A 15,613-nucleotide genomic window follows, 5' to 3' on the forward strand; every position below is an offset into this window, starting at 1 on the left:
TGGCACTCCTTGTTCCATTCTCCCGGATTATACTTTCGAAGGAGTCGAAAAATTGGATCACACAGATTGGTAAGTTGAGCGATGAATCGAGCAATGTGATTCAACCTTCCTAAAAATCCTCTGACTTCCTTTTGTGTAAAACGGAAGTGGTAGTTCTTGTATAACTTTTATCTTGTCTGGATCAACTTCAATACCTCTCTCACTGACAATGAAACCTAGCAGTTTTATCGAGGTAGCCCCAAACGTACATTTGGCCGGGTTTAGCTTTAACTGGAACTTTCTTAGCGTTTTCAACAGCTTCTTGAGATTTCCAACATGCTCGTTTTCTTCCCGAGATTTGGCAATCATAACATCGACGTAAACTTCTATTTCTTTGTGCATCATATCATGGAACAACATCACCATGGCTCTCTGATATGTTGCCCCAGCATTCTTTAATCCGAACGGCATTACTTTGTAGCAGAAGGTCCCTCATATTGTCACGAATATGGTTTTCTCCATATCTTCGAGAGCCATCTTTATCTAATTATAACCTTGCCGTCTTTCTTCGGTACTGGGACTATGTTAGCCACCCACTCTGGATATTTGGAGACTTGTAGGAAGGCAGCGTCAAATTGTTTCTTGACTTCTTCTTTTACCTTTAACAGCATTTCAGGTCTCATCCTTCTTAATTTCTGTTGAACCGGCTTGCATTTTGATTTCAGTGGGAGCTTATGGACCACAATATCTGTGTTCAACCCTAGCATATCCTGATAAAACCAGACAAATACATCTTTGTACTCACGGAGCAAGATGATCAAATTCTGTTTGGTATTTTCTGCAATGGAAGTCCCAATCTTCACTTCTTGTTTCTTTTCTTCACTCCCCAAGTTCACTACTTCGACAGATTCTTGATGGGGTAGGATCTGTTTCTCTTCTTGTTCTACCATTCTCAGTAAGTCAGGAGGCGGGACACAATTTTTAGCATCTTCCTCGACTTCGAATTCTCCTAAACAAACAGCCTTCTCGAAATCGATTTCAGGATTTGTAACGGGATTATTCATGCCGTGGATATCTGAGCACCTGAAAGGTGAATGAGAAAGAAAACTATGGAGGAGCATCAAAGTATTGGAATCAACACACACAGTGTTATGGAATGAGATATATGGAGAGAAAGGATATGAAGCGATGAGGGTAATTATGAAACTGATAGAAATGAAAAGATCATGACAAAATGCATCTTCATTAATGTTCATTGAAATGATAAAGAGCAAACATAAGCTCTTAAAAAAGGAATCCCACTATTTAGGGGCACACAAAATAAATGGAGAAGTAACATTGGGCATTACTCTGGAGAGGACTTAGAAACTACAAGAAGGTCCACTGCAGTCCAATTGTTCAAAACATATCCTGGAAGACAGGGGTGTATCATTGAAACATCTTCAATTGTATCACTCTCGTTGAGCTCAGCATCCATAGTTCTAGCTCTTAAATGCGTTCTATAAGAATGACGTGATTCCAGACTTGTAGTGTCACAACTGTGGATTATGCGGTTCTAGCCTTAGTGAATGGTTAGGGTGATATGTACATACAATGAATGAATGAATGAATGAATGACCAATGGATGCTAGTCATGCGTAAATATGCAAAAAATGGTGTTGATTTCAAGATAGCCTCATATTTTGGCGTTTCAATTATCAAAAGAGTCGATTACAAAATATTTTGCCAATGAAGATGCCCCTAGTGCCTAAGTCCCACTGTTTCCAAATCCTAGTCAAGTCTTCGAGATCGTTCTGACGAGCATTCAAAGTCACATGCTCGGGAAGATCAGAGGTGTATCCTTCCTTTAAACTGTCTCCTTTTACTTTTTGAGTCCTCAAAGACCAATCTCGGACTACAGCATTTTTCTCAGTTACTCGTGTAATTGACTCCTCCATCAGAAACTCGTTTTTGGCAACCAATCTTTAACCAACACCTTCATAATGAGATGCCTATGATGCATGATGAAAATAAAATGAATAACAAATAACCTTGATTAGAGATCACAACAGATATAAACAAAGGAAAAAAGAAAAATAAAGACTATGGAAAATTTAACAAATTAAGCTATTCAATCATGCAATTTGGTGGAACAGACCCACATTTTTTTTGCCCCAACATGCTTTACAAGAAACCTACCCCACATACCATCAGACAATCTATTCGGCCCAATTTATTAAACAGACTCAATTTATTTGTAAATAAGTGTAAATGTAAAAGAAATAAAAGGTAAGAGGCGTTTCTCCCGTGTACTTATTTTGGTAACTATCAAACGGATTGAGGTTCGGCATGGCTCTAACTGGGTGGCTCGTACGGTTCACTATATGTGGTTTTGGTTCTAGAAAGGTACTCGAATTGTCCATACTGTCACCTACTAAGGTTAGTACGGAGCCTCGGTTATCACCCATCACAGGCTCACCAGCTCAATTCGAGGGATTACATTTACTTATGCCTATGCGGAGGGACGAGTTAACTCACGAAAGCATAAGTCATATGTAACCCGGAAGTATTTCACTAGCCTGTGCGGAGGGACGAGTTAACTCACGAAGGCGTAACGTTTACTTCCACTTAAACGGACGGAGCCCGGGTAGAGAGCTCATGTTATGCAAGAATGCAAGTGCACGATGTGTGGGGAGAAACTCACAAACCTTTTTATTTTTATTTTTATTTTTACTAAAAAAAACAAACTAAAGCCATAAAACTTAAAGCTGAAAAAAACACAAAAATAAAACAGGTTAGAAAAATATTAATTTCAAAACCGGATGCGGATGCATGATTTTTCAAAACAAAATTCAAGGATCACGATTAAAAATTAAATTGAACACGAAATTTTAAAAATTTTGACAACACGCGTTTAACACCAGACTCGACTCTCAAAAGTCCCCAGCGGAGTCGCCAGCTGTAGCGACCTAAAAATTTGGCGATAGGCGCTAGTTGAAACGATTATTGAAAAATTAAAAACAAAGTTTCAAATTTTATTTACAAAAGAGGAGTCGCCATCGATCTTTTTTTCTAGGTGTGATCGGACACCTAATAAATTCTCTTTTTAGAAGAAAAATTTATTTTTAAATTTTCCTAAAAAAGAGGTAATTTTAGGTCTGCGTGAAAATCTAGAGAAAATTAGGGTTCGGGAGTCGGTTACGCGCGAGGAAGGTATTAGCACCCTCGCGACGCCCAAAATTGGTATCTCGTTAAACGCATATTGTCTTAATTTTCAAAATACAAGTTCAACTTAATATTTAATCATAATCCGATTGAAATATGAGACTTTAAAAAAACACGAGAATTTTGAAGCACAAATTAAAAAAAAAACGAAATTTTTGAAACACGAAAATTTTAAAAACATGGAAAACTTTTTTTAACTTTTTTATTTTAAATACGGAATTTTTGAAATACGAGAATATTAGGAACACGAAAATAATTTTTTTGAGAACACAAAAATTATTTGAAAAAACGTGAAAAGTCGAGAAATTTGTAAACACGATAAAATTTGGAAAACACGAAATTTTTGAAGAAAGTGAAAGGTCGAAATATTTTTTAACACGAAAAATTTTTGAAAACACGAAAATTTGAAATACGGAAATTTTTAAAAAAAACACGAATATATTTTTAAAAACACGACGATTTTTGAAATACGAGAAATTTATTATTTTTAGAAGAACACAGATATATTTTTTGAAATACGGGAAATATTACTATTAGTTTTTGAAATGCGAGAATTTTTAAAAACATGAAAATTTTTGAAACACGAAAATTTTGAAAACACGACAATTTTTGAAATAGGAGAAGATTTTTTTAACACAAAAATTTTAAAACACTAACATTTGTAAAACACGAAAACTCTTGAAAATGCTAAAAGTCGAAAATTTTGAAATACGAGTAATATTTGAAAATAGGAAAATTTGGAACACGAATTTTTTTTTTAAAAACGTACCGTATTTAACACGAAACTATGATATTCACCCCTACATGGCGATGAAATCATCGAATTAGTGTTAAATCGATCCAATTTGATATTTAATCGGGATTTTAATAAAACACGAGAATTTTTATTAAACACGAAAATTTTTTAAACACAATTTTTTTTAAGAAGTACCGTATTTAACACGAATCAATGATATTCATCCCTACATGGCGATGAAATCATCGAATTAGTGCCAAATCGATTCAACTTAATATGTAATCGTGATTTTATTAAAACATGAGAGTTAAAAAAAACTTTTTTTTTAAAAGGGCGTATCGTGTTTAACACAAACCGATGATATTCACCCAACGTAGCGATGAAATCAACGATTTAATATTAAATCGATTCGTTGTCATATTTATTGAAATTGATTAAAATAAAATAAAATAAATAATATAAATACGAAAAGGAGAAATATATATATATATATATATATATATATATATATATATATATATATATATAAATGCATAAAATACTAATAACATTAAAACGAAATACCATAAAAATATATGCATTAAATTAAAAATGAAATAAACGAAATTACCGAAAAGATCCAAAACACGAGCTTGGTCGAACGAGTTACGCAAATTGAACCATTTTTCCTTCTTTTTTTTTTCTTTTTTCCTTTCTCTTTTTTTTTCTGCTGCGCTGGCTTGTTGGGCTGCCTGCTGTTGGGCCTGCGCAGGAATAGGCCTACTGGACTGCTGGCAGATTGGGCCTAGACTGGCTGCTTGCTGGGCTGCTGGAATTGGGCCTACTGTTGGCCTGCTAAAAAATGGCCTGCTTTCTTTTTTTTCTGTTTTTGTTTTTTTTCTCTTTTTTTGGGTTGGCCTGCTACTGCTGGGCCTGCTGGGCTACTGGGTCGGGCGCGGGTCGTCAGTCCGGGCCGGAATCGGGTCTTGTCAGCCCCGGGTCGGGTCGGGTCGACCCGACTATTCAAAAAATATTATTTATTTATTCTCTTTATTCTCTTTTTCTTTCTTCTTCTTCTTCTTCCTTTCCTTCTCTTTTTTCTTCTTCTTCTCCGTTCGGCCTTCCTCTTCCTCTGCTTTTGCCGACGGTGACCTGCTGCCCAGCGACGGCCGGCGGTGGCGCACACGGTGGTCTCCTCTTCCCTTCTTTTCTTCTTTTTTCTCTTTTATTTTTGTTTGTTGCTTGCTTCTTGCTCTTTTTATTTTTGCTTCTTGGTTGTTGTTTGCTTTGCTAGGTGTCGGCGATGGGGGTTTTGCGGCGGTGGGCACGGTGGCGCTGGTGCTATGGCCGGCGGTGTGCTGTTATTTTTTTTATTTTTCTCTCAAAAATTTTTGCTTTTTTTTTCTTGCTTTTCTTCTCCCCTTTTCTTCTTTGCTTTGGGGGTTTTAAAACCCATTTTATTTTGATGTTCTCTTCTTTTTTTGCAGGTTGCAGGTGCGCTAGGGAGGGCTAGGCCGGCCGCCACCTGTTGCAGGTGCAGCTTGCGTAGGTGGCTGCCATAGGGACCAAAATGTAATGGCAGCAAAACTTTTGGGGCCAAAACGCAATTTTAAGAAAGTTTAGGGGTCAAAATGTAAATTTGAAAAGTTTAGGGGTCAAATTGTAATTTAAGAAATTTTAGGGGTTGAACTGTAATTTTGAGAAAGTTAAGGGGTCAAAATGCAATTTTAGAAAAGTTTAGGGGTTAAAATGCAAAAAATTAAAAAATTTTAATTTTAATTTCTTTTAAAGAAAATTATTCCCGAAAAATTCAGTGATTACAATGTCAAAACAATTATACATGAAATAATAAACAACTAGGGCTAAAACATTTCATAAAAATAATGATGAACACATAAATAAATAAATAAATAAAAGATAAAACAATAATGACAATACGAAAATAAATAAAATTATAAAAGTAAAAATCTATGTATGAATTAAAAAATTTAAAATACAAAAACTGGGTAGGTATATATATATAATGAAAATATGTATATCTATACATATATATATATATATATGTATATGTACAAGAATTATAAAGTATGAAAACATTAGTACATATATATAAAATACACATGTGTGTATATATATTACATAAAGACAAAAAGGATATAAATATGTATATTATAAAATAAAACAATGTAAGTATGTACATATATATATGCATATAAATTAAAAAATAAAATATGAATAGGTATATGGATTTATATATATATATATATATATATATATGAATTATAAAATTAAAATATGAGTAATAATAATAATAATATAATAAGACAAATATATTTAAAATTTTCATAACTAAGTATAAATGGAAATATAATAACAATAATATTGATAATAATACTAATACTAATACTAATACTAATAATATATTAGTTTTAATAATAATATATGATAATAAAAATAATAGCCCATATTAAAATAACGTATACATATATATAAAGATAAATGAAAATATAAATAAAACAAAAATTAATAGTTAAAAAAATACTAAAGGGATTAAATCGAAATTAGAACTAAATTTAAGGGTGAGAAAATGAAACTAAATATTGTGCGGGTATCAAATTATGAAACACACAGAAAAGAAAGGACCAAATCAGTAAATATCCCGACCCATTCTATACGTAACGTTTCAGTAAGGACTGAATTGAAAACACAAAAAAATGGGGTGAAATTGCAAAAGTAAAAGATATTCAATTGAAAACGCAAAGAAAAGCGGAAGTACTAGGGTAGCAGTTATACCCTAGTCACAAAAACACGCGGATCCTCCTGGGTAAGGGTTGGGTCGCCCACAGGTCGTGCCAAACGGCGCCGTTTTGGTACCTAAAGACCCTGAATGAAACGGTGCTGTTTCAATACCACTATAAAAGGTAATTTCTTTTACAAAAATGCTCATTTCCCTTTCCTCTTCCAGAAAAAAAAAGAATAAGGTTTCCTTTGGTTTCAAGTTTACAGGCAGTGAGGTGCGTTTACAGTGCCAAACTCACTGCAGCAGTTGTTTGGTTTACATAGTCAATGCAGTGAGGTTTCTTTTCTACCACCTTTGGTCACCGATTTTCAATTTGGAGAAATCAGCAAGAAGATGGATGAATTCTTGAAATTGTTGGCACTGTAACAGACAAAAACACCCTTACTTTTACTTATTATTTTACTATTTTAGCCTTGAAAATTAAATTAATTTCTTTCCTAATCTGTAGAAAACCCTGCTCTTCAACTCCTTCAATTGACACTCACAGCAGGCTCACAGAAGCTCATATTCTCGACTCATCCTATTAATCTTGTTCTCAACTTTGATCTGGTAAGTCAAAACCCTTCTTTTTCTACTCTATATATGTGTTTGAATTGTATCAAAGTAGTTTCTGTTTTTCCTTCTCATCTTGTTCTAAGCTAAGAAAATAACAACAAATAAATATGTCCTCACATGGAGGACAAAATCTTAAAGCAGTTAAGTAATTACTAGAAATGAAAAAGAATTGTTGTGTTCATACACAAATCCATATGTTCTTTCTCCATTATTTTTTTACCTCTACTTGCCGTTGAAGAGATTGAACATAATTGATGATTTCATCAAGCATACCAGCTTTGCCTGTGATTTTGTTACCCCCTGGTATAAATCTTGCAGATACTTCATTCTTTCACTGATTTTCTCCATTCTAACCTATATAAATCAACATAATTAAAACATTATTATCTAATGAAAGAGACCTGATAAAATAAGAAAACAAATAAGAAAACATCTCCTGCAATACTGTATTCATGTCTCAAACCCTCAAAAACTAAAACTATCAAAAACAAAACAAAGCACAACTAAACAAACGAAACAACAAAAGCTTGTATAGAAAGGTTCTAAGGTTCCCAATATTCTAGAGAAAGGCTTAGCCTAAACTTAAGCTATAGGCCGAGTCATGCATTTCTTTTTAGTCATAAGTGCTCCCATGCAGTTGTATAGGCTGAATTTTATTCTATTTGAGTTGTGAGGTAGACACGTAGGGCAAGGTGGTAGTACAGGTTACAACGTGTCCTACCTCTCACATGCATTGGACACATGGAGAGCTATTTACCCACTACTTGCAGCAAGAAGAATGGATGCTGATTCAGTTGCTGACATGTTGAATGCAAAATAAAATGGCTTCAGACCAAACTTTTTTCATCTAGTCAAAAATATTCAATAAGAACTTAGTTTTAGATTACTTTTTGGCTTTCTTTCATAATCTAAGATCACTAAAGAGCATTTCTCATATTTCAAAATTTAGGGCTATTCTAGGAAGCTGTTAAAAGTTCAAACTGATTCAATCAAGTAAACAACCAACCAAGAACTAACAAAATAATACTTCACAAGCATGCATGTATAGCAGAAGTTTACAAGTTAAAAACAAAAGTACTTAACTTAGAAACAAAACATACTGATCTAATATATGGTTGCTGGAACAACCAACCAACAATAGGTATCCTCTGCAAAAACACTGCCAGTGTTGGCCAAAAACCACTGCCAAGTCAATAAACTAAAAGATAATTTCATTAATCCCATCTTCAACGTCCATACCTCCTCATTTGCTGCTAAATAAAATTAAAGCAAAAGCCATGTAATTAAAAAGTCAAACATGCCAACACTAAAAACTTTGACTATACAAAATTGTTATTCTATAAGTTGTTCGAACATGAAATAAAACAAGAGAAGCAATCAAAGTTCTAATAATCTCCCTCTTTGACATTTTGACAAGATCAACAACAAATAATTAACACACAATCTGAACAAATCAACGAAAACTAGAATATATCTCCCCCTAAGAAATAGAACCATGCTCGACCATACACTTCCCTTGTCAATATGATTGGTCATCACATTGTCCACCAAGCATACACACACTTTCCAAAGTAATTTCAAGAAATATAGAGCATGACAAATAATCCACACAAGTCCCATCTAGTATCAACAAAAACCACAAAAAGTAGCATAAAGAGAACACGAGATAAGCAACAAATCAACATCTATCGTATCTATCGTTTGCTACACCAAATCGACTCTGGCAAAGCATAAAGCAACAATCATTAACAATCACCATCCTCATTTTGAACATTTGCTGCTACTTCTCCCCCTTTTAGGCAAAGATGTCAGAGGAGCTCCCCTTCTAAAAATTTTCAATTTTCAGGACAAATCTTTCAATCAAAGTCTGCGACTCTGTTACATCCTTCTCTATTCCATCTTTTTGTTGTAACAGGATTAGAGACATAAGTATTTTCTTCATTAGCTGACTCATATTCCTCATGTACTTCCATTCACTACCAAATTCTACTAGAAACCAAATAAAAGAACTTACCAAAACAAATCCAACCTCCATATCGAAAATCATTCCACAAGCATAATTAAAACAACTATGATTAGCATAATTTGGACCGTGCAGCTTGCATGTCCATACAAAAATGGCGATGCAATGTGTATTGTGGTTGACGGAGGGTTGGGAGTGTGTATAGCCGAGAGTACAATAAACCCATATGCCTAAAGAGCAAAATTAATAGAAGCCAAGCATTTTTATTAAATCAAGGGAATGAAAAATTCAAACCTAAAGAGCACAATAAACCCATATGCCTCCAATACCATGGCAATGATAGGCCATCCAATGACAACAAAAAAGAAGCCAACACCAAACGAAATTGTTCCCTGCATTCAATAGCAATAAATTATAATGAAAACAAGAGATGAACACACAATTGCGTCTGTTGATGTGCATATGTGTGAGACAAAGAGAGAGGGAGAGGATAAATCAAACCAAATGAAAAAAAAACGAAGAAAGCACAAATTAAATCAAATGAAAAGACTCAGAGATGTGTTAACCAAATGAAAAGAAGCAAAGAAAGCACAAATTAAATCAACAAGAAGGAAAAAAAAGAGCTCACTCTTTAGGTCGTTCATTTCAAAGGAAAAAACTGTTGCATTCAACACCTGGATTGGGAAGTCTCTCATTCACTTCCCGGGATTATCTTCACTGCTTTTTCCTCAATTTTGACCCAAATTTCCCCAATCATCTTATTTCTAAGAAACTTACAAATGCAATAAATAATTATAACTACAACCAAATTAATACAAAATATAATTACAACTACAAATTTAAATTCAAATAAACTTGGATAGGTTCATTTATACAAAGATGGAGTAAAAAATCCATTTAGGCGAAGTCAAGGATTAATGTTGAAAATTCTATATTATAAAAGTTAAATTTAAATTATTAATTTTTAGAAGGGTAAAAGTATAATTGTCTCTTCTAACAAAAGTTCTAAAATAAAAACTTAAATTCATGCTCCGTCTAATAAGAGTATTATTATTATTTATTCATGTGTTAGTAAATGAGTCAAAATAAATTAATTGATTGATAATATTTAACCATTCTTATAACTTATCTTTGGTAAAGAGAGAAAATTTTCTGCTTATGTAATTTTTTTGTTTATTTTGAAAAGATTTTATTTTTTTACAAAAGTTTTACTATCTTTCTATTTTCAAGTTCAAAATCGTATTAGCTACTCTTTATTTTATACCTAACTATTGTAATGCGTGTATGCATTTTTCTCGTATTATAAAATGGTCTAGATTCTCCCGTTTAGCCAAGAGATTAAGGCCACTATCTGTCCCAAATTAATCTAGTAGTGAGCCACATATATAGTATTTAAATTAGAGGATTCGAACTTAAGGTTTTAAAATTCTCAAATTTTTAACCTTATTGATTCAATCAAAATTTCTCCAACCCAAATAATTTTTTTAAAATTTCTCCAACCCAAATAAATTTTTTAAAATTATTATCATTTTATTATGTATATAATTCTTTGAACAGTTGTTTTATTATGTATATAAATAGAGAACTCTGGCAGGCTACTCAAAATCTTCATTACATGTGTTCTTAATTCATGGTTTATGTAATATATACAATATTTAATTTTTAAAATTGGTAAAATGTGATTTACTTGATTTTTTCAAAAGTAATTACTTTGGCTTGACCTGAGTTTTGTCCAAGAACATTTGATTAAAAATAAACAAAACAAAACAAAACAAAACAGATAAATTAAAAATAAATAAGTCCATCTTACAAGCCCAAAAATATAGGGAAAATAAAATGAATATTATGTAATATATTCGCTATAAAAGCTATAACAACACATGTATCTATTTATAGACAATCAAAAAAGAGAAATCCAGAAAGAAACTACAACAGTTTTTTTTTCCAATTAAGGTGCCAGTTTTTTTTGGGTGTGGCTAGATAAAGATTAGCATTGGGAGACGTCTAATATAACTTATAGACTATATATTTGCTCTATGCTTCTTGGTGAATGCTAGCACATTGACTGAATTATATCAATGACAATAGATGGTAAAGACACGAAATTTTGTGGAGGGAGATAGTAGCTTAGCAACAAAAGCTGTTTGGGATGATGAGCTGACATTGATATTTTGTGAACTTTGCGTGAATGAAGTCAATTCTGGTAATAGACCGACAACTCATCTAAACTCAAAAGGATGAGAAAATGCCATTGCTCTTTTTCAAGTAAAAACACAAAAAAATTATGGAAAACCTTAATTGAAAAATAAGTGGGATACATTAAAAAAGGAATGGAGGTTATGGAGGGAGTTGCTTAAGGAATCTACAGGTATTGGATGGTGTCCATCTAAAAAGACGGTCGATGCTACCGAAGAATGGTGGGCTACAAAAATACAGGTTAGTGTTCACTTTATCATTATTTTAATGCATAAAGTTTATTGATATTAATAATTTACAATTATAAAAATCTTAGTATAACATTTAACATTTAACATGTTATGTAGGAAAATCCTGATTTTAAAGGATTTAAAAAGAAATGAATTGAACCAAGATTGAATGAGTTAATGTGGCAAATGTTTGGTGGCATTGTAGCCACCGGAGAGAACGCATGGGCACCTTCGTCTGGTGTTCTTCCAATTGGGGTTCCTATGGGAGATGATGCACCTAATGAGGGATTTGGTGATTCAGATGAATATAGTAACGAGAATGAATGTATTCCTCCTGATGAGGTACCATCAAACCCTTCTCATGAAATTCCTAATCGAAGAAAGCAAACACTTGGGGCTATACACGGTAAAGGAAAAAAATCAAGTTCAAGTAGAAAATCATCAAGAAATACATTAACTACTCAGATTGAGAAATTGTGTGAGAGTATGGCTAGTCCAAGGAAGTCAGTGAATGAAATTATTTTTCCTCACTCTCAATATACTATTTCAAATGCAATTGATGCTTTACGTGCTTTGGGAGATGAAATTCCAAAAAAAGATGAACTGTACTATTTTGCCACCAAAATGTTCCAAATACCGGTGAAACGATAAGTGTTTTTGAACTTAGATCCAGATGATAGGGTTTGGTGGCTTCGACGTGAGTATGCTGAAAAAAATCCAATTGCATCATTTTCATCCTTGGTAGCAACATCCTTATTTCCCTTCCAACCATACCATCAACCACCTCCACCATAAGTTCCTTAGAATTATTATTGTAATATAACTATACTACTTTTTTATATGTAAAACTAATGTATGATACTTTTTATGTTTGGTATTTTTATGCTATGCTTTTAATCAAGTTTCTGTGTTGTATAGAATGTCACGAGATTTTAAAGGATTTATTTTCATTTGATTACTTTTTCAGGTTATGGATGAATTTAACAATATGTATAATAGTTTTGATATGAATTATGATACCCCTGAATTAAGTGAAGAAGCTCAACGAAGAATAGCCACAATTGTTACCCAAGTTGAGAACAACAATTATCATGAAGAGGAAGAATATGTGTTAAGCAGTGTATTGGTACACCATGAAACTTATTTCACTATGCAACCGCGTATGGATTCAAATTATACAGGTCAAATGTGGGTGGACGAAGTATTAAATGGGCATGATTGTAATACCCCCTACCCGTATTCGTCGCCGAAATAGAGTATGAGGCATTACCAGATTTTACCGAATTTTTTTTTCAAGATAGATTTATCATATTCATAAGATAATTTCATCACATACCAAAACCAAAATTTGTTAGCCATACCAATGGCTAACCATACATTCATTTCACATTAACATCTAATTTACTAGCTTATACATGCCATTGATTTCAAAAATAAAGTTCCTTTATGTACCAAGATTTCGAGATTGATAGTGTGATGTGTCTCCGACCAAATCCGACCTCCGAGCTCTTAACTCTACAAACAGGGGAAAAAGAAACAGGGTAAGCACTTTGTGCTTAGTAAGTTCATGCAATAGGAATTATACTTACCATACTTATACATCCATCATTTAATAACACAAGCACACATCCAATTCACATAAACATATACCTATCACATACAAACTCAACCTCATACAAATTCATTACAAAGATAAATGATTGATGAGCTCATCAATTCCATGATTTCCATTTCCTTGTTATTTTCCATATTTATCCCGTTGAACTACTTGGAATTTCGATGGATATTCAGGGTACACCTAAGTGTACAAATCCGGTCCGTCAATTCATATTCATGTCGCACATTTCCATTTTAGAGAGCACACTCCATGAACCTCATCCTTACATATGGATTACCGGTCGAGCTAAATCCACATAATATAAACTCATAGAGTATTGTCGGGATTACCAGTCCAGGCTAAATCCCCTACAACGATAATTACTCTAATGAGCTTGGATCTGAATTACCAGTCCAGGCTAAATTCAGACCCTAATTCGGATTACCCGTCCGGGCTAAATCCATTTTCCACATATTCTTCGGGAGGGCTATATCAGGATAGGATCACCCGTCCGGGCTAGATCCTTTTTACCGTCAATTCCTTTTCAGAGATCCATCGAATTTTCCTTTCATTCAACCGGGATTTATTTCCTCTTTTCATCCAGAATATCAATACTTCATCAGTTATCATATAATAAACATCCAAATCATATTCACATCAATAACAAACATTTCAAGCATTTAAGAATATAATTCAAGTTACACGAACTTACCTCGACACTTGTTCGTAACCAAAAATCTACTAATCCCGAACTTTTTCTTTTCCTCGATCTTGCTTCGTATTTGAATTTTCCGGATCTAAATAAATAAATTTAATCATTAATCTAATACATTTCATGTTCATATGTAACTTTCTCTACAATTCCATTATTATTTATAGTGCAGTCAAAGCTGCCTCACTGAGTCACAGTCACTAAATTATTTATATCTTGAGGTACAGAACTCCAATTTAAGATCCATTAATTTTCCCTGAAACTAGACTCACATATCTTCTTACCATAAAAATTTCAGAATTTTTGGTTTAGTCAATAAGTAGAGTTTATTCTTTAAAGTTTCCCCTGTTTCACTGTATGACAGTTCTGACCCCTCTTCACTAAAAATTAATTATCTCATAGTACAGAATTAGGATGATGCTTCCCTTTATTTCTTCAGAAAATAGACTCATTAAGGATTCTAAACATATAAATTATAACTCATAATAATTTTTGTACAATTTTTAATGATTTTCCAAAGTCAGAACAGGGGAACCCGAATTCATTCTGACCTTGTCTCACAAAATCTATTATATCTCATGATTTACAATTCCATTGCTTACACCGTTTCTTTTATAAGAAACTAGACTCAATAAGATTTAATTTCATATTTTATTCATCCTCTAATTCAATCTATACAATTTTTGGTGAATTTTCAAAGTTAGAGTACTGCTGCTGTCCAAAATTGTTTTAGTGTATGGTGTTAATTACCATTTTTCCTTTAAACTTTCAACAATGATAATTTCGTCCCTGCTCAATTAACCTCTCAATTGAGCTGATTTTTCTCAATCAACACTTTATTATATCACTTTAAACTACCTTATAACCTTTGGAAATCAGAATTTCAGCACTAAACTTTAATTCCAAACTTTTTCACAATTAGGTCCTACAAATCAATTTCTACTGGAATTACCTAATAAAATCATCTCATAAACAAATTAAAGCATCAATTTCATCCTATTTCCTCATAAACTTCCAGCACATATTCATATCAACTTTCAATATCATTCATAAAATCAAAAACTAATGAATTTAGTAATAGGACCTAGTTGTAAAAGTCTTAGAAACACAAAAATTACAAGAAAAAGGCAAGAATTAACTCACTTGGTGCAAAAATTATGAAAAACCAGCTTGAAGAAACCCTTAGGACGTTTTTTGGCTGATGAGAGTGCAGAAAAATAAAGAGAAATCTAGATAATTCCACTTTAGTCCTAACTTTTAAAGCAAATTTTGTAATATTCCAATTTTACCCTTATTTCTTCAATTCTCCTGATTTTTCTCAGCGTATGCCGCCCAAAATATCTCCTTTTGGGGTTATTTGCAATTTATATCCCTCCTCATTTCACAATTGAGCTATTTAATCCCTCTAGTAACTTTTACACCTTTTTCAATTTAGTCCTTTTTACTTAATTGACTACCCAAACATTAAAATTTTCTAACGAAATTTTAATACCATATTACTAACACTTCATAAATATTTATAAAAAATATTTTTGACTCGGTTTCTGAGATTGAAGTCTCGATATCTTATTTTACCTAATTTCTTGATAATTTCTTTTCTAACTAACCGCTTAATCAAGAAAATTTTTCTATCGATATTCTCATACGATTTTTCCTATCATA

At 32.8% G+C, this 15,613-nt stretch overlaps 1 protein-coding gene, 2 long non-coding RNA genes and 1 other non-coding gene across 7 annotated transcripts; 2 read left to right on the forward strand and 2 right to left on the reverse strand.

Moving 5' to 3' along the window:
• Window positions 1–1,257: 1,257 nt before the first annotated feature.
• Window positions 1,258–10,089, reverse strand: LOC105788761 (uncharacterized). 4 transcript variants are annotated; one of them, XR_008193721.1, is made up of 6 exons: window positions 9,845–10,084; window positions 9,511–9,608; window positions 7,474–7,607; window positions 6,692–6,781; window positions 4,530–5,451; window positions 1,258–1,970 (listed from the first exon to the last, which is right to left on the reverse strand). It is a non-coding gene; the product is annotated as an uncharacterized LOC105788761 (transcript). The 4 variants fall into 4 exon arrangements; XR_008193722.1 differs by lacking the exon at window positions 1,258–1,970 and having other exon boundaries at window positions 4,481–5,451; window positions 9,845–10,052; XR_008193723.1 differs by lacking the exons at window positions 1,258–1,970; window positions 4,530–5,451 and adding an exon at window positions 8,354–8,503 and having other exon boundaries at window positions 6,619–6,781; window positions 9,845–10,089.
• On the forward strand, window positions 5,103–5,633 carry LOC128039240 (uncharacterized). The gene is made up of 2 exons (XR_008193726.1): window positions 5,103–5,251; window positions 5,386–5,633. It is a non-coding gene; the product is annotated as an uncharacterized LOC128039240 (long non-coding RNA).
• On the forward strand, window positions 6,680–13,058 carry LOC128039238 (uncharacterized). Its single transcript, XM_052627512.1, has 3 exons — window positions 6,680–6,819; window positions 7,147–7,247; window positions 12,610–13,058. The coding sequence occupies exons 1-3, from the start codon at window positions 6,786–6,788 to the stop codon at window positions 12,895–12,897; spliced, it is 423 nt and encodes a 140-aa protein (XP_052483472.1). The 5' UTR covers window positions 6,680–6,785; the 3' UTR covers window positions 12,898–13,058.
• A 2-nt stretch (window positions 13,059–13,060) lies between these two features.
• Window positions 13,061–15,158, reverse strand: LOC128039241 (uncharacterized). The gene is made up of 3 exons (XR_008193727.1): window positions 15,095–15,158; window positions 13,952–14,036; window positions 13,061–13,157 (listed from the first exon to the last, which is right to left on the reverse strand). It is a non-coding gene; the product is annotated as an uncharacterized LOC128039241 (long non-coding RNA).
• Between the last annotated feature and the right edge of the window lie 455 nt (window positions 15,159–15,613).

This window comes from Gossypium raimondii, chromosome 2 (assembly GCF_025698545.1).
Source record: "Gossypium raimondii isolate GPD5lz chromosome 2, ASM2569854v1, whole genome shotgun sequence".
Lineage (NCBI taxonomy): Eukaryota > Viridiplantae > Streptophyta > Magnoliopsida > Malvales > Malvaceae > Gossypium > Gossypium raimondii.